Source organism: Porites lutea, chromosome 3 (assembly GCF_958299795.1).
Source record: "Porites lutea chromosome 3, jaPorLute2.1, whole genome shotgun sequence".
Lineage (NCBI taxonomy): Eukaryota > Metazoa > Cnidaria > Anthozoa > Scleractinia > Poritidae > Porites > Porites lutea.
In genome coordinates this window covers 30,030,121-30,048,304 of record NC_133203.1, presented here as the reverse complement: position 1 = coordinate 30,048,304, position 18,184 = coordinate 30,030,121, and the positions used below count along the sequence as shown (strand labels likewise).

The window sequence follows — 18,184 nt, the reverse complement described above, 5'->3', positions numbered from 1 at the left end:
GTTTCTACATGATTCACAAAGCTACAAACACAAACACGCAGCAAAATGCTTCAAAATCAATAAAACAATAAACAATGCGTTTGACTAGATACTTCAGTAATATCGTAGAAAAATTATGGAGTAAGTAATAAATAAAGCTAGTCAAAGATTGTGTCGAATAATCTTCGATCGCGAGTGGCACCACAATCTTTTGATACACACGTCTATACTGGACCTCTTCTAAATTTGAGTCTTCTGGAATTTGCAGACTGGAATAGCTTCTCAAAAGTAGCTTGATTATTCGCCTGCATAACATGACAGAAGAAAAAAGGGAAAAGTAAAATTTAGCCAACCAACCTCATTTCTTCATCACTTTATAAGATACGTTTTGGTTCTCAGCTCTTCTAGTTTTGTGCTTGCCTGTTCCTTCCCTGGCAAAACTCGTGAAATTCTCAATTATCATCTCGCCAACGAGCATGTCACTCTAAATAAAATTAAACTTAATGCACACTCACATTTTGCCCAAAAACATTATATTGGGCTGAAAAATAAACACTTGTTTCATCCCCAGCATCAATAGTGACTCCAATATTGACTTTACGTGTAACCACGCGATGGCGTTTCAACAGCTACAACCAGCACATTTTTAAACCAAGAGTTTGTGCCACATAGATTTTAAAGCCTGGAACTGAAATATTTGCACGACGCTAAATTTTCAACACTGTAGCGTAACGATTTTGGACAACATAATTATATCAACGTGTTAAGGTATTGGAATAGTATAATTGATATTGCTAGCCAAAATTTTAGTAGTTTTCCGTTATTTATCCCGAAACTGAAACTGAGGTTCATGTAATTCGAAACCACTTTCGTGAGTAAAGGCGTTAAACTACTGAACGAATAGCTTTTTCCTCTCAAGATTGATTGATCGATGGTAGCCCAATGTCCTAAGTAAAAGTCATTCTTACTTTTTACTTATGTTGATAAAACTCAAATGAAAGAAATAGAAGGCAGCGTGGCCGAGTGGTCATCGCGTAGGACTCGCAATCCGGCGGTCTCGGGTGTGTGTCCTGCTCTCTCATGGCCACTTACGGGATTTGTCCTCAGTCGTCCCAAGTTCAAATCCTCCGCCACGCTTGTAAATAGCCAACTTGATGCCTCCTGCCAGTTGGGGTTTTCAACCCTGTTATGTTGTGTTTGGAATACTGATATTTGTTTCTAAGTATTTGACTAGTTTCTGTAAAATAGCTGCACTTTCCACTATAAAGAAGCCTTAAAACCTTTCAAACCTTTAAACCAGTGGGAGTATCGTTAAGCCCCACCTTAATTCAGTTTCACTCGAACCCTCTCCAGAATCTTTGTCGCTATTCTAAAGGCTTCCTCCGCCTGCGCTGCTGTGTATACGTCATGGGGTATCTTGGGGTAGGACATAGTGTCAGGATAACGCATGTGAGCTGAATTAATCACAAGAAGTTCAAGCTGGACTGCTAGATCGCTTAACACAGCATCACCAAAACCAGAACAATTGTGATACAAATTGTGGTCACTTGTCTTCTGGTTTGCGTCCACGTTGTATTGCACAGCCTTCAGGGCCTTTTCGGCTGCCTGGAAAGAATAAAACAGCTTGAAATGGTTAAGCTCTGTGAAGTGAGAACAGATCAAAAACGGCCATTCTCTTTGTAATTCAATAACTCAAGTTTGGACTAAAACGAAACAGATTTAGCGATTCCATTTTTAACTGCAAGCTAAAAATAGAACAAACAAAGCGTAAACATAGATCCCTTCATCCCTAAACAAGTCTACTGGCAGTGCTAGCAAAGTGAAATTGCGAAACAGAAATTAATTAACTTATGACACATACAAACCAAGCGTTAAACTTTAGGCACCTAGCTACAGAACACTAAATTAACTCGGTTCAGCAAATGAAGATTAGTAACAGGAAACTGATAGACTTTCCACTCCAAGCTAAACTTATTTTGTCCATTAATTACGCTTATCTGTAATTCCCAGATATAAGTATTTTGTTTTTATGAAAACAACAAACGCAACAAAAACAAATTAAAAAAATAAAGAAATGCACACTAAATACCTGGTGGCATTTAAAGCAAATCCACTCAAATGAGTCTGTGGTAAAAGCTTTCTCTCTACCGCAAGACTCAAGGTCAGCTTCAGCTTGTCTCAGCCAACGCTTGGCCTCTCCAGGTTGAGGATTTTTTTCGCAGAAACTTGGGGGAACATTTTGCCACCGCCTATGATCCGATGACCCATAACGATCGCGAAAGCGTCCTTTATAAGTTTCCCGCCGTGAACCATGTTCTTTTGCAAGCTCTTCCCATAAAGGATACAAGTCATCGTAACAGCCACCGAGCCGAGAAACTTCATTCTTTAAATGCTGCAAAGCATCCTCTCTTGGAAACCAACGCATGAATAGACGCTTGACAATTTGGGTTCTCTCGTCCTCTGGCATTTCCCATGCGTCCTGGAGGTTGTCTGAGATCTCTTTAAGCACTTTTTCAATATCCTCGTCCTGTTCCTCAAATATCTCTAACAAGCGGTGAAATTTATACAGCTTAGCAGCACTGACCTCAACTGGTTCTTTGTCGTGTCCAATGTTGATTCGGTACGCCTTTGTCAAGATAACAGTATCTTCACTGTTAATCTCCTCGACTATTATAGCGTAGATGTATATTGGAGTGCCTTCCCTCTGGACTAGACTTGGGTCGTGTAGCTGATAACCAACGTACTCTCCGGGTTCAAATTCTTCGAAAGCGTCTTTTAGCAGATGGTGGTCTTCAATTGGAATCAATGAACCGGGCTCTGGATAGATATCAAAATCTGCCGTTGTATAGCTGTCATCTTTACGAATTCTCCTTCTATCTAACAGTGGCCATATACTCGAAGGCAGGCAACGAAGTATCTCACCAATGAGATACGCCTTCCTTTGAAGAAACTCTCCATACATTTCCTCAATTACGTCCGATATGGTTGAAATAGTTTCATTCATTTCAGACGACGCATCGATGTATACTCTGCATATGCCCACTCCAGATTGCTTCCGCCTCTCTACAAAGTATGGAACATCAGCTTCACTTCCTGGAACCTTAACTTCATTGAGAAAGAGGGAGGTCCTAAGACCTTCAACAGCAAACAACTCGATGCTACGGAGACCTTTTTCAATGCCTTCAATGACTCTTTCGTCAAAATCTTTGTTCTGGTAGTTGACGTGCCGTATAATTCTTGCAACTCCCCGAACAAAAGGGATGGAAGAAATCTGCTGTTTAACTGTGCTGACTGCTCCGCTTTTGACTATTTTTGTTTGTTTGGGATCTTCAATCTTCTCCTTCACCACAGCTGAAAGCATCCTGGGTTGTACGGCAGAGGGTAACTTTAGCACTAGATCTGAGAAGTTTACCATGGTTGATTTAAGGCGTACGTCCATTAGACTGAGTTTAAGCACAAATAGCTGGTTAAGACTTTTGATTCGATTGCCATAGGATGGGTCATCATCAAACAAAAGCTCCGTTGATTGATGCAAAGTAACAGGGATGGTGCTGACTTGTAACTGAACATTTGAAAGGCAAAATTTGGACGGCATTGCTGGGAGGTACAATGAAGAGAGAGTCGATACGGCTCCTGAGTCATCTTGCAAATGGTCGAAGAATCCTTTGACAGCCTTTGTACATGTTTTAACCTCGTTTGGGTTCAGTTTGGAATCCTTACAATTTCGATGCATCATCTCCAACACCATGGCGTAATGACTACAGGTTACAGTCTGTGAGCAGCCAACAAACTCAAACAAAGCCTGGAACTTTCCAAATACTGGTGGAATTCTGTAAAGAAACGGCTTAATCTCGAGACATTCGTAAAGTTCGATGACCGCTTGCTTGGGAAGAATGAACGTTTTCCCTCCCTCAACGAGGATAAACCGTGTGGGTTGGAGCAGCACTTTGGCTTCCTGGTCTTTGATCGCGTTTTCTTGCAGAAATGCATAAATCCTCTCCATAACCCTTGTTATCACAGGGCACTGGTCAGCTGTGATATTTTTTCTTGCGCTGACGGTTTGGCAGTGACTAATGACAAGACCAACAGATGGCTTCGTCCGAACACAAAGCTGTGTGAGAAATGCCCTAAGGTACGGATCAACCTTTCGATGATTGCAGCCAACTGACAGCTCATAGCGATGATTTCTTGGATCTGCTGACTCTGGAAGCAAATGCGCCTTCGTCCAAACGATTTTTTCATATTCTTTGAAGACTGAATCTTTGAATGCAATGAATGGAATTTCCCAGCCTTGTCTCGCCCCAAACGGTGTGCACAACTCTTCCAGTGATTCATCAACAGGATCTGCTGCCAAAAATGGAATATGGCATACACGGTTTAAAAGACCTTCGCCAACCACATTTGGTCGAGAGAAGAGGTGCTGCACCAGAACATCAGATTTTTGAAAGGTTTTCTCTGTTTGCTGCGATTCGGCTTCGTGTGCCACTTGGTTAGCAAACTTAACAAAATCGTCTCCTGAAACGTCTTTAATGAGGCCTACCTTCTCGAAAAATGTGAGCCATTCATCAGAGTTAAACGGCTCTTGTGGAAAACTGTCTTCTGATAACATTGCACAAAATACTCTATTGCGGGGATCGTAAAAATTGGATGCTGTCTTCCAAGTGCCATCTCGAGCTGGAATGATATCAATTATCTTCAAAGAATCCAGAAGTTGTTTTTTCTCGAGTTCCTCGCTTTCCTTTTCTGGTGCACTTACTGAAGACAGAAAGGTTCGAAGATATCGAAGATGAGCCAGCTTCCCTTCGAATCTAAAATGTTGAAAACATTTTAAAATGAATTTAAGGTAAACATTGGATGGCGATACTTGGTGAAAGTTGAGGAATTCATATAAGTCGAAAAGACTTTGGCGTGATTCTACAAACGAACAATGAAGTTTGCATTCAACAACAACCATCTCGTTTTTAGGAACATCACCGGGGAAAACAAAGACATCCATCTCGAGAACTTTTCCAAGTCTTCCGCCCGCCATTGGAAAAAAAGGAAGCTTCGTAAGAATTTTTCTGTCGTCGTGTACGAGGGCCTTGGTGTTGCGGCCGAAGTACTCCAGAACTTCAACAGCTTCTTTGTACTTTAGTTTACCTTCAAGAGAGGAAGGATTAGTCTTAAGCTTCTGACTGAGCGCCTTTAGAAGAGAATGGGGTGTCTTCATTGTCGCTACAAGATTACGTGCAAGATCGTACGATTCAAGTTTGATGTGGCAGATTGAATTTATCCACGCTGTTGACAGTATACGCGAGTTGAGCTCTGGTAATCCCAAACATCTTAAGGCCTCGACCAACTTCTCGCTTGATTGACCGCAATCATCAAAGTCAAGAACTGATTCTGCCATACTCAGAGGTACCAAAAAATGATCTGTAACTGTATTTCGGTCGCCCACAGTATTCAAAGGGCTTGGTATCTCTCTCCTGTTGCACCGGCTCACTCCTGTTGCTGGAAGAATGCACCATGTAGCCAATGCTGGGACGAGTAGGCCACGAACAAAGGAAATTTTCTTTTCCTCGGTCAAATCTTTCATTTCTTCCGGGCTTAGGTCTTTCAGTTTTTCGCTGACAAACTTCTCAAAGAAATGCCAAACCCTGAAAATCCAACGACGGTTCGGTAAAGCCGTGGACTGTGGGTCGTCTTCAGGATACCACTTCATGTAGCAATCCTCGCTACAAAAACATTCAGGAAGAGTTAAGTGCAGTTGAGAGGAGAAGAGTTCTACATCCAAAGATCGGAAAACGGATGTCTTTTTTGTATCAGCTATGTTAAAAACGCCGCTGAGAGCCTCTTTGTGCACAAACAGGGCAGGCGATTGTGGTAAAATATCCCAGTAATGACTCAGACATCGAGGGTCGCTCTTACTAAAGACACGCAAATAGTTATCTTGTGTAAGGAGCAATGGAAGACCCTCGAGATTCTCCAGAAATTGGCCATCGTCTTTGCAGTACCTCAGAATGCGAATAACCTCTCTTACGTCTCTGAATGGACTCTTGTCGACGCGACATGGAACATCACCAATACTGCACAACGGGTTACTATCATTAAAGGACTTGTAAAAGTCCATCACAGCCAAAGGCGAAACGCAGAACACCTCTACTCCTGCCTCTATCAATGAATCAAAGACGTCAACTGATAATGCTACCAAGTTAAAACCAGTTTCCAGCAACATGTCTTCGAATCTGTGCTTTTGTTTAATGCGGATTTCTTCTTTCTTTATTCTCTCCTCCTTAGCAATATCTGGCTTTGGCGGAACATAAGAAAAATAGCCCTTTATCTCGAGATTGTTGAAGTATGTTTGCCTCTTTCCAGTGCCTTGCGGTGGAAACCATGTGACTTGGACCCTGGCAGATCCTTTGAAATTCTTGGCATGCAGACCTGGAATAGTCGTCGGGCATCTCACTACTGGAATAAGGTGCATTTCCTTCTGGCTCATTTCCTGGTAAACGGAATCAGTTAATAACTTCCAGTGTGAATCTTCAAAAGGATACCTAGGAAACAGTCCTTCATAGAAAGTTAACATCTTCATGATTTCATTTTTGCTCAAGGTGGAATTCTGACCTGCAATACCCTGCCCAACTGGCAGCTGAATGTACCCACGCACCTTGTCCAGGAGGGTGAGGTAGCAGGAGGTGATGACATCACGTAGCAGGGCTTTATTCCAGTCACTTCGATAGCCACCAGCCTCATCCCGCCACAAATTTCGTCTGGCCTCGTGGTCTAACGCAAAGTGACCATTGATATAAACAGGTAAATCGGTTTTGAAGGGTAGTGGAAGAAAGCAGTACGCTTTACCTTCTCTACCGTTTCGTTGCCCTGCTGACCTGCTGCTGCTTAAGAGGCAAGCCACACCACCCCGAGGAAGCATCCCAAGGTCTTCGTCTCTGAAGGCGTCATCGATACTCTTTTGTACAGGCTTATCAAAGCCGACCTGTTGAACAATCAACCAAGTCTCCTCCTCACCAACGCTGTCACGAAGTGTCATGGTATAAATGCACTTTTTCGGTTTTATACTTGTAGGGAGGAAATCTTCCTGTTTGGCTTGCTTTCCAACTTGCTTCATATAATCAGCGAAACGCTGCCTTATCCTCTCATCTTCTTCAGTCATAACAACTTCAACGGAGTAGATATCTGCCAGTTTTTCACTTTTGTCTATCCCTGCAATGCTAATCTTCCTCACATTGTTAACGAACAGAAGAACATCAAACAACTCCATCTTCAGATCTTTCACCATTCCATCGAGTTGATGCACGGAAACAGGTTTCTTTGATATTTTGGATTCTTCAGCCATTTCCTGGGACTTCAGCGGAAATCGAAACATGGTTGCATTCTTTATGGGAAACAATTCTTCAAGATAACAGGGAAAAACATCTGGAAACTTTTTCTTCAACTTATCGATGTCTTTGTACATTCTTCCCGGTTTTGCATCACTTGCACACGGAACGTACTTGCAGTGAGGGTCAGACACGCAGAAAACATCTCCAATTTCTTCACCCTTCGACCTGAATGACGGCACATCAGTCAAGTGGTACACAGCATTAAATCCTACTCCATATTGACCAGTCTTGTTTGGATCTTCTCCTTTGCTGCCCTTTCCGAGGTTACAAATTCCCTCAATATCCGCATTGGTAAATGGTCTGTTGTTATACACACAAAGTGCAGGACCTTGCAGAGGCTTCCAGCTGTCTTGGAACACTCTTTTATCAGGATGATGTCTAGGATCTTTGATAAAGAAAATTTCGGTTGCTTGAGCATCATCTGCATTTTGAAGAAGCTCTTTTAAAATTTCTTTCTCACCAGGGTAGCCCGTCAAAATCCGTTTCAATCGATTTGTGAGCTCTTCCTTTTGCCCAAAAGGAAACCCAATATCGTGTTGTTGCAAGGCCCCTTCTCGGCGTGTTTTAACTCCCAGTTGTTCACAGGTCGACCAGGGAATTTTTTCATGAATGAACTGTTCCTCTGGATCATCAGGCATCCACGGACAATCCTTGTAGCAAAGGTCAGCTACTGCAAGCATTCTCCCACCAGAATCAGGAAGATAAATATAATTCGAGCTTTGCTCCTCGGAATACCATTCTTCATTACAATGTTTCACAGTGTCCCCAAGATCGATAGCCATATTGACTGCCACTTGCAAGGTGTGCTCATCAAGTTTTGTCTCTGCAAACTTTTGCGTTATTCTTTGAAGACTTGAAATGTAATCCTTCGCTTCGAATTGCTTTCTAACACCACTGAATCTCAGGAGCTTGGCGTAAGAATCGGATAAATTTTCTGGAAGTCTATGAAGGTAAGGGGAACATTCGGTTTTAACCTCAAAAGCGACCTCATTTGCGAAGAGAAAGCGCCTTTCAACTAAGATGAACGGTTTCGTAGACAGGAATTCCTCAACGGCAGACGTACAGTTGGTAATATTTTCTTGTAGAAAAGAATAAGCTTCTGCACAAACGCGGCTCACTTCGTCTAATCTTTTACGATCCAGTGTTTCAATTCTGGCGGAAATGGCTTCGCTCAGTTGTTTCATCACGTGCTCTGTAGTAACTCTTTTTTGATGTAACTTTAGCAATTCTGTTACCTTCTTGGGGATGTCTAGGTCGACAACTAACTCTGTACAACAAACCATGTATTTGTTGGAAGGAAGAAAGACGTCCTTTGGGGCTGCCAGAAACCTTCGAGATGTTTGATATTCTTCGCTTTTCCAGCGAAGGGGAAATGATTTCGGTCTCTCTAATACTGGGAGAAACTCAGCCTTGACAATGCGAGAAATGACGCCTTCCGAGGGGCCTTTATCTTTCAACTTCAACTTCTTTTGAACGAATTCTATCAAAAACTTAGCACGCTTAACTGCCGCCTTACTGTCCACTGAATTAACTCGTTGGACACTCTCTGCTCTTTCTGCAATATCCTCCCAAGGAAGATCCTGTGAGTTCATTCCAAGTACCTCTAGTTTGGCAAGCACTTGTGGGTTGCGAAATGTACTCTTGTCGCCAAAGGGAAACCTACCATCGACTGGGAAAAACAACGAGGAAGCTTCTTTGTTGGGATTCACTAACTGACTCGGCCGCTTAAGCACCTTTCCATCAGGTGAAGCTGGAATGCAGGCGTTGTTTTTTATCAATTCTTCCAATTCATCGTTGTTTTGATTTAGTGCATATAGCACAAGAACATCCCGCTGGTTGGAAGTAACACTTGAAATGTTTGGAAAGAAAACATCACGGAAAAATCGAAACTTGTCGTATATTTTACTTTTGATCACATTTAGCAAACCACAGCACTCAAACGACTGGAACACTTCGGGTGGTAAGTCAATCACCACATCATTTCCTTTCGTGAAGTTACGAAACACAGCTAATGAAACTTCTCCAATTTCAGGATCCACGCGAAGGTCGGGATGGAGAAAAACCACTTGAGTAATGTCAACCCATTTTTTTCCATCGGAAAACAGAGCATGAGATCCATAAGCAATTTGCTTGTAAAATGACTTTGTAATAGAACGGCATTGTTCGCTTACCTTAAAAACCCTCGGCCAAAGTAAATGGAAAACATAAGATCCGTCTTCAGGGAGAATTTTCTTAAGGTCCTCAAGGAGGCACAGATAAGCAGTAGATATGGAATCAGTCATTAGAACATTATTCCATTCCTCGCCATAGCATGTCTTGTCGTCTTCAAGTTTGCCCTGCAAACGACGCCTGTTAGAATCTACTGCAAATGCACCATTTATGCAAACTGGCAGACCACTGTGAATCGGGAGTGGAAGATAGCAAAAAACCGTGCCAACCTTTGCTGGTATGGGCAAAAAGGTGTTGCAGTCCTGACTAAATAACTTAACAGCTACGCCTCCGGACGGAAGAAGACTAGGATCGCTTTCAGAAAACTCCATTGACTCTCCACATCCCATCGAGGATACGATCAACCAGCTTTCTCGTTTTTTTCCAGGGGGCTTCTTTTTTTGAAAAAAGCTACCTCCAAACTTAGTTAAAACGCATTCCACATCAACGACAATGGATGATTCAGGGAATTCACTTGGTTTGACTCTTCTACTGTTGGAAAGTCTTTTAACTTTGGATGATGCTTGAAGAAAATTAGACTGTACCATCAACTTCTTCTGTTCTGCACTCAGTTTGTGCGAAGTGTCTGGTAGTGTGATAGGGAATGACAATTCTCTCAGTACTCCTCCTTGGACAAGTGATTTGTTTACCTGAAACATTAGCAACGGTTGTAGATTCTGCCCTGAAGATTTTGGTAAAAAGTACATTCCAACACGGAATACGTTTTGCGTAAAAAGAAGAACCGTGTTTGCTTTCTCAATAAACATTTCTAACAGTTTCCTCATTTCGTGGTCGTCGTAACACTTGTCTCTGATCTCACTGACTGCTGCTTGTTCTCTTGTCCTCAACGGAAATCTAAACAGCGTACCATTGTACGAGTAGTCGTCTTTGTCAAGACGTAAATCACAGCCAAATACGCCATTGAATGGTTTGAACTGATTTCTAAAGGTCTGCAATTTTCTGACATCTTTGTTGAGATCAATCTTCATACCTGGCTTTCTGTTATTGATCGCAGTTCCCAGGTGAGATGTGTTAGGATCAAGTATGACGAAATAGTTCTTACTTACAAACATCGGCACATCTGTGAGGTTGTACACTGCATTGAAGCCAAGTCCGAACCTACCAATCTTAGCGGTGTCATGCACTTTGGTTGCTTCATTAAGTTTTGTGATGTTAACAAAGTCCTCACTTTTGAAAGTTGCATCGTTGTACACCCAGAGGGCAGCACCTTGACATTTTTTCATTCCATCGTCAATGAGACAGGTCATGGCATCCTCGTTGGTTCTTTCATCGTACAGGAATTTAACCTCAGTGGCACCAGCATCATCTGCGTTTTGTACCAGCTCTTTTAGCACTGCAAGGCCATCTTTGTAGTCTTCTAAAAGTCGGTTTAATCGAGTGGTAAGCTTCTCCTCCTGCCCAAACTCTTCTCCGATGGAAAGCTCATCTGGGTCTAACATTCGATGTGTTAACGATGGAACACCCAGACGTACGGCAGTGTTGTTAGGTACATTATGATGCACGTAATAGTATTTTTGCTCTCCGTCTTCGCTTTCACTCTGCATCCATTCTTTTTGTTCAGTATACATGCAGTGCTTGACTGGTTCAAGCCGGACGTACAAGTTGGCATCGACACGGACAGGTAGAAGGATCTCTGTTTGGAGCTCTGGTGATAGTTCATCACTTGCCAGTTCGTTCAAAATATCAACTGATAACTGGAGATCGTGTCGTACTTCCGTGGCGCTAATAACAGGAGAATTTTGACCGTCATACTTTTCTTTAATCAAGCCAAGTACTTTCACTAAAAGAGATGGATCGCTGTTCGTCCTCATGCCAAAAAGGGTGAACAACCGGGAGTGTTTCATCATCTCCGAGGGGAGAGGGCGAATGAAGGGTGTTAAGTCAATTGCTGGCTTACTAAAAAGCACGTGGCTTGGCGAGGAAAAGCCATCTCCATTCCATACCCAGCGGAAATGCGAGTTGCTTAGCACCTCTGTGACCTCAGCATAGTCTGCACAGCTCAAAAACTCATAGATGTCATTTACCAAAACCATGTAGTATGCCTTCTCATCACCCGTGTAACGCCTAACTACATTCTGCAAATGCTTAGCAACGTCCAAGACTTCTGGTTTCTTAAGCCAGCCAAAATGACCAGCAATTTCACTCGACGGCTTAAAGGCGACGACAGGTTTTACAGATCCGATGAGATTGATAACCAGCTGGCTCTTCAGTTCAGGCGGCTTGAAAAAGTGTCTCCCTCCTTCTTCGCCTATCTCAAACCATGGGAGTGAAGGTGGGAAGTTTGATGTTTTCTGGCTCAAGTTTGGCACCCACTGGATTTTCATCAGTAGCGATCCCAGCTCTTGCCCATGAATTGTGCTCTTAAGTTTTTGCGGATGACGTTCAAGATGTTGCCAAATTGCATGAGACTTCTCTCTTGCTTTCGAAGGGTCTGAAAGCACCATAACGTTATTAGCGCTACGCAGAAGGTCTTTGGCAGTGACGTCAGATTCGGTTTTCATTCCAACTTCTTCCAAAACATTTAGGACGATGGAGTCCTTGTACAACTGGCCGACGGGAAAAACATCTTCCTTGGCAAATAATTTCCTAAGATTCTCATTTCTGGGATCAAAGACATCCGACCCTTTCACTCGTTTGCCCTGATTTGCCTTTGGCAAAAATGGTAACGCTTGTATATTCCGCTTGAAGTGAGCATCAGAACGAATGACATGTGCAAAATTCGTGAGCACATAGGGCATTAACTTATCAATCTGCCCTCCATCATACTTGCCGCTTTGGATGTCAGGAAATACTATTTCGCAAAGCACTTCTGTGGGTTTAAGAATCCGGACTTTAAGAAGAAGAGCTAAACTCCTAGATTCTTCTTCAGAAATGTCAATGAGTTCTCGGCGTGGTTGAATGGGAAGAGATTCGATAAGCGCTGCTGACAGACCTTCATTTCTGGACACAAACCTTTTGGAGAACGTCTCAAAAATCGGAAGAGAGCACATGAGATCTCTCTCTTTTTTTCCTAGTTGCACTGGTTTGACATTAGCAAGGAATGATCTCAAATTTCGCTTCTCTCCGGGAGAAAGCCCTCTCACGACTTCGGACAACTTTTTAATGGTGAACATGGACGCTAACTTCACTATTGTTTTGAAAATGCCTTGGACATTAGGACGATGCACAAAGGTATCCACGACAGAGGGGTGATCAAGTATAAAGTCCGGACAATCAGTCAAAACAACCCCGCCCATCTTTGTCAAGACATGTATCAGGGTATCATCAATGATGTCCTCACCAAGGCTTCTAATTACGACTGTGGAAGGCTGAGCAAGTGGCTTCAAAGTAACAACCGTCTGTTCAATGCTGACTGGAATTAAGGAAAAGTTCTGAAGTCGGTGCAGCCTCTCTCTTGTAGGGAAATGGTCGCGAACGTATCTCCAAATGAGCTCGATCCAGTTTCTTGAGGGATGGTTGTGCTTTTTGTCTTCTGGGTACCACAAAACAGTTTTTCCTTGACTCCAGTCGGAAGGGAGGGATTCTTTAAGAAGAACTACCACTTCGTTCTCGGATAGAAGTCGTAGCTGGGTGCTTTCTATGAAAGTAAATCATCAGCGTAAAGAGGGGGCTCCTGTCGCTGTTAAAATTGTCTACTGTTTTCAGGTACTCCTCTTGAAGTAAGACAGTTTTTAACAAAACATTGCTTCTGAATTTTTTAAAGGAAGGATATTAGCAAAGGGATAACTAAGGCCTGTTTCAAACGTCATGCTGCTGCCGTGCTAAGCTGGCTCGACTGTAGCTCGATCGCAGCAAGACACTAGCACGACTTTGTTTCAGCCGTCGAATTTAATTCAGTCGAATAGAACGGCTGTTGCCGAAAACAAAACACAAAAATAAAGAAACGGTTTGGCAAACTATTTAATGTATTCTAATGTATTTATAATTAATCAACTGAGTTCTGCACAGCGGTAGCACGTCGTTTGAAACCAAGTCGAGCTATTACCGTGTAGCACGGCAAAGGTTGCCGTGCTACACGGCAGTAGCACGACTTGGTTTCAAACGTCGCGCTACTGCCATGCTAAAGTCGAATTACTTCGATCAATTGAGTTCGGCACGGCAGTAGCATGAAGTTTGAAACGGGCCTAAGTATTCTTAAATCCTATTCAAAACCAGAAAATTAGTGCCAAGAATTTCGTCAGGCGGGACTGATGACGAGGGCATGAAATTTAGCACTAATGATAAATCGTGAAAAATTTTCCCTCATTAAATGGAAAGGTTATACTTAGGTGTCGCCAACAAAGAAGAGTCTCCAAGCAGTGTTACCTTGTCTGGCTGCGTAATTCAGCTTTTGAAGGATGTCCGAATCCAACTTTTGATCCAAGAAGCGGTGCTCTAGGCCAGGTAGAAGATCTTGAGAATGCTCAAGGGAGCTGATGTAGATTTCGTGGGCAAGGGCTGAAAAGGTGGTAAATGTGCCATTGGAGAGAGGTAAGAGCTGCAGGCCGCAAAGGTCTTCATATTGGTGATCTTGTAAACAGAACTGAAGAAGCTGCAGCTTTTCATGCCTCGTAAGGTTTTTATAACAAGCTGCAGATTTCTTCAATTCTTTTCTCGTGACACCAGCGGTGATATTCTTGGCATCAGTAAAAGACCTGATGGCATCCATCACGTGGCTGGGTACAGAGACAACTGGGACATTTGCTACAATCAAGACACTTTCAAGTAGCTCTTTAAGATGTCTTTCAGTTACCTGGTTGAAAATTGCACCTTCAACAAGAAGCCATTGCCCCTGATTGACTTCGCTGTAGACAATTTCCTCGTCAGACAGGATGTCAAACAATGATTCAACAACGCTCTTCCATTTTTGGTTTACTCGTGTGATCTCTGGCCACGCTCTGTAACAAAGCAAATGAGTCGTCATAGTTCAAATGAATGATAAATCAAAGCCGTTGAGGTTATAAGAGCAATGATAAAGGCCAATTCCATTTCTTTGGAGGCAGCATAATGAATGTCGCTTCAATTGCTCTCCTTAAGGCTGGTGTCCATATGATCACTAGGATCGCAGGGAATATATGGCCAAAGCTCTTCGATAATTGTTTAAGATATCTGGACTTTTTTTGACAATTGTAGTGATAATATTAAAATCTTAGCTTACGAGTCCTTAGAGGTCGGGGAGAAATTGCTTTTCCATGTTATATAGAATACAATTTCATGGATGATGTGCTGACGTCTCATCATGTTTGTCTTATAAAATGGGTGTTTCCATTTACACGTTACAAACAGAAGAGGCTACTGCAAAAGGAAAGCAATCAGGGGGAATTATGTTCGCAGAATATACTTCCCAGCTTTCCAGTTTCTTACAATTGTCACTTACTGGTAAACGGTCGCTGCTTGCACTTTGAAGCTCTTGTCGTTGATGGCTTCTAAAATCATCGTGGCATAGGCTTGGGGTATGGCCTCCTCTAAAAGACACTTATTCCATTTTAAGGATTTATCAGTTAAAGGGTGACCTTCCTGTTCTGCGGTTGGAAACTTGATATGACCTCTATTCTGAGTCAGGGCGAAAAAGCCATTCAAATGAACCGGCAAACCTGTCAGACTGGTCTTTTGCACCGGTAACGGCAAGACACAAAACACGTGACCTTGAATTTCTGGGACGGAATCCTGGGGGCTTGAGGGCAACGCCATGGCAATGCCAACTAAGGGTAAGTAGCTGAGACTTGGATCCACAACTAGCGCTTGAAATTCAGACGATAACCCTCCGCCACAAAGGTAGTTGGTTACAAGGAAGGAATGACTGCATTTGCCTGCTTCTACCCCTTGGTGATATTGTACTGCCTCAATCGTAATTGGATAAGTGACGTGGGCTGAGTGGGGCAAAAGCTGACCACTAGCGACTGTTTCTTGAAACCTCCTTCTCCTTTCTCGTACCAACGCAAGGCTTGCCTCGGATATTCTGACTTGAAAAATTCTTCTTGGTTTGCTTTCTAACTCGTCACGAGTGTACAGTTCAATACTCTCAAGATGTTGCATGAACAGTAGAACCAAGTGGGCATCAGCCATGAAGCCATTGAACAAATCGTTAACCTTTTCGGCAGAATACAAAGTCTCTGATAACTTGGACGGCTCAGTTCGTAGTGGAAAGCGGAAAAGAGTACCCGTGTATGAGCCTCTGGTGAAAATGTCCTCTGGTAAGTCAAATACTCCCCTGTAAGGAGCAAACTGGTCTGGTATGGCGTTCATGACGTCACGGCCATTCCTTATGTCCCAGCTGTATCCAGTTCGTCTTTCTCCAAAGCATTTCTCGTGTGGATCAATAACGCCGATCTGCGAGGTGCTCATGATGCTTGGTAGATCTGTGATTAAGTAAGAATGTGATATGAGTATCAACTAGAGATGAAGTATAGTTACTTGAGTTTGCACAACATTAAAAAAGTGAACCTACTTTAATCAGTATTAAACGCTGTTGTCATTTGCCTTGCATGTGCTACACTTGTTCGGTTGAACGGTTCCATTATTTCTAATTCTAGTGAGCTTTCTAATGCTTTTAAGGACCATTTTTCAACAATTGGGCCCCGCCTTGCCAATGAAATTTCACCAAATGATAATTATAATGATTTAAGTTATATCAATAATCTAAATGTAAATCACTACAAGTTCAGTTTTTCTTCTACAAGCAGTAGTACTGTTTACAAACTATGTAGATCCAAAGCGACAGGTCTTGATAATATCTCTGCTAAAATAATACGTGAATGTGCCGATCTGATTTCAGTTTCCAGGGGCAGCCAACGTCAATTTTCGGAAAATATCTGTTCGGAAGACGATTTGAGATCTAGAATTTTCGGAACATTTGTTGTAAAATTTCTTGCTTGCCTGCCTCTCCTACGATTTTCGAACATCTCAAAAATGGTATAATTGCCCATTTTTATCGGATTTTTACCCTAAAAAGGTCACCTAGAATTTTCGGGAGCCTTTTTTCTGGCTGAAATTTTCGAAACGGTAAGTTTTGATCCCTATAACTTTCGGGTCACTAAACTTTCAGCTAGGAAATCAGAACAGATGAAAAAGTTTTCGGGGATAAAAATATGCCTATATCTACCGTTATATACTAAAATACGTTCAATAATGCTATGTTTAAGTGCTTTTGAACTATATTCTCGTTGGGTGCCCCTGAGTTTCTCTATGTGATCTCTTTAATAAATCTTTGCTCTATGGTACATTTTCTGACGATTGGAAATGTGCTAGGGTTACTCCGTTGTTTAGACAAGGTGAGGCATCTGATTATCGACCTATTTCAGTCATTTCCGTTATAGCTAAAGTCTTCGAAAGGGTTGTTTATGACCAATCGTATAATTTTTTGAGCAATGAAGATATCATTTCTACACATCAATCGGGCTTTCGCTCTTTACACTTAACTGTAACTGATCTCCTTAAAACTACTGATAACTGGGCCTTCAAAATCGATCGTGTTAATGTAAATGCTGGGGTTGTTTTAGATTTAAAAAAGGCATTTGACACTGTTGATCCTGATATCCTTTTACCTAAAATGAACCTTTACAGAATACAAGGAATTGCTCTCGATTGGTCTAGATCGTATTTGACAAATCGTACACATCGTTGTCTCTTTCTAGAATCTGTTCACTTAAAAGCGGGGTACCTCAGGGAACAATTCTTGGTCCCCTTTTATTTCTTATTTTGTTTTATTTTGTTGTTTTTCTGGGCCAGGCTAAATATTCTTATTTTTCTGCCGATTTTAGGCTGAAAATATTCTTGTATTATTCTTTAATTATAGCTTCTGAATTTTCCATTTTAGAATGTATTGGTGTATAAATTGAAATTAATGCATGTTTCGTGGTGGCTAGTTTTTTTATTAAAAGAAAGAAATAACTACCCATTTTTCTCAGTGAACACGTACGTACCTGTAACATGGAAAACCGACTTAAAGCCCAGGCCAAAACGACCCACTTTCATTGGATCCTTGAGCTTATTGCTCTCACAAAGCATTCTGATGCCTTTCCAATCACTGGGCTTAAACTCGGCGTCATTGTAAGCATAAAGTGCGGGCCCCTGTTAAGAATATTTCATTTACAGTTAGACAGCTGATTTAAAAATAGCAACAGTTCTGTAATTGAGAGAGCAATAGAGTCGTTCGTTTTGCTGCACCATGTTTTCAAGCAGTGGAAAATAAAAAGCAAACGGAAAGATTTTTTTTTTTTTTTTTTTTTTATTAACAGAGATCTTTATTACCACTACATCACTTACAACACTTTCACTACAAAATTTAAGGTTACAAAAAATTACAATTAAGAATTAAGATTCCAACGATTAATACAACATACACTGCAACCAGGCTTGCTTCACGCATACGTAGATTAGATTATAATCATTTACAGTAAGGAGAGGAGAGGCTTCCATTGTGAAAGAAATTTTGCTTTTTGTCCTTTGGAATAAAAAATCGATCTTTGTACAATTAACTTGTCTTTAACGAATTCAAGAAAGTGATCAAAGCTTGGGGGTTTAATTTCGCTCCTTTGCAGGAAGATATGTCTCTTGCCAAGAAGGATATAATAGTTAAGGATTTGCCTTTTAGGATCTTCGGGATTATAGCCATACAT

At 41.8% G+C, this 18,184-nt stretch overlaps 2 protein-coding genes across 2 annotated transcripts; both read right to left on the bottom strand.

Annotated features, from left to right (window-relative positions):
* Positions 1 to 142: 142 nt before the first annotated feature.
* On the bottom strand, positions 143 to 15,435 carry LOC140930896 (sacsin-like). Its single transcript, XM_073380615.1, has 5 exons — positions 14,944 to 15,435; positions 13,893 to 14,464; positions 2,069 to 13,164; positions 1,302 to 1,584; positions 143 to 284 (listed from the first exon to the last, which is right to left on the bottom strand). Exons 1-4 carry the CDS (start codon positions 15,255 to 15,257, stop codon positions 1,303 to 1,305), a joined length of 12,264 nt encoding a protein of 4,087 aa, XP_073236716.1. The 5' UTR covers positions 15,258 to 15,435; the 3' UTR covers positions 143 to 284; position 1,302.
* On the bottom strand, positions 15,383 to 18,184 carry LOC140932136 (sacsin-like). Its single transcript, XM_073381784.1, has 4 exons — positions 18,038 to 18,184; positions 17,489 to 17,636; positions 15,501 to 15,925; positions 15,383 to 15,403 (listed from the first exon to the last, which is right to left on the bottom strand). The coding sequence occupies exons 1-4, from the start codon at positions 18,182 to 18,184 to the stop codon at positions 15,383 to 15,385; spliced, it is 741 nt and encodes a 246-aa protein (XP_073237885.1).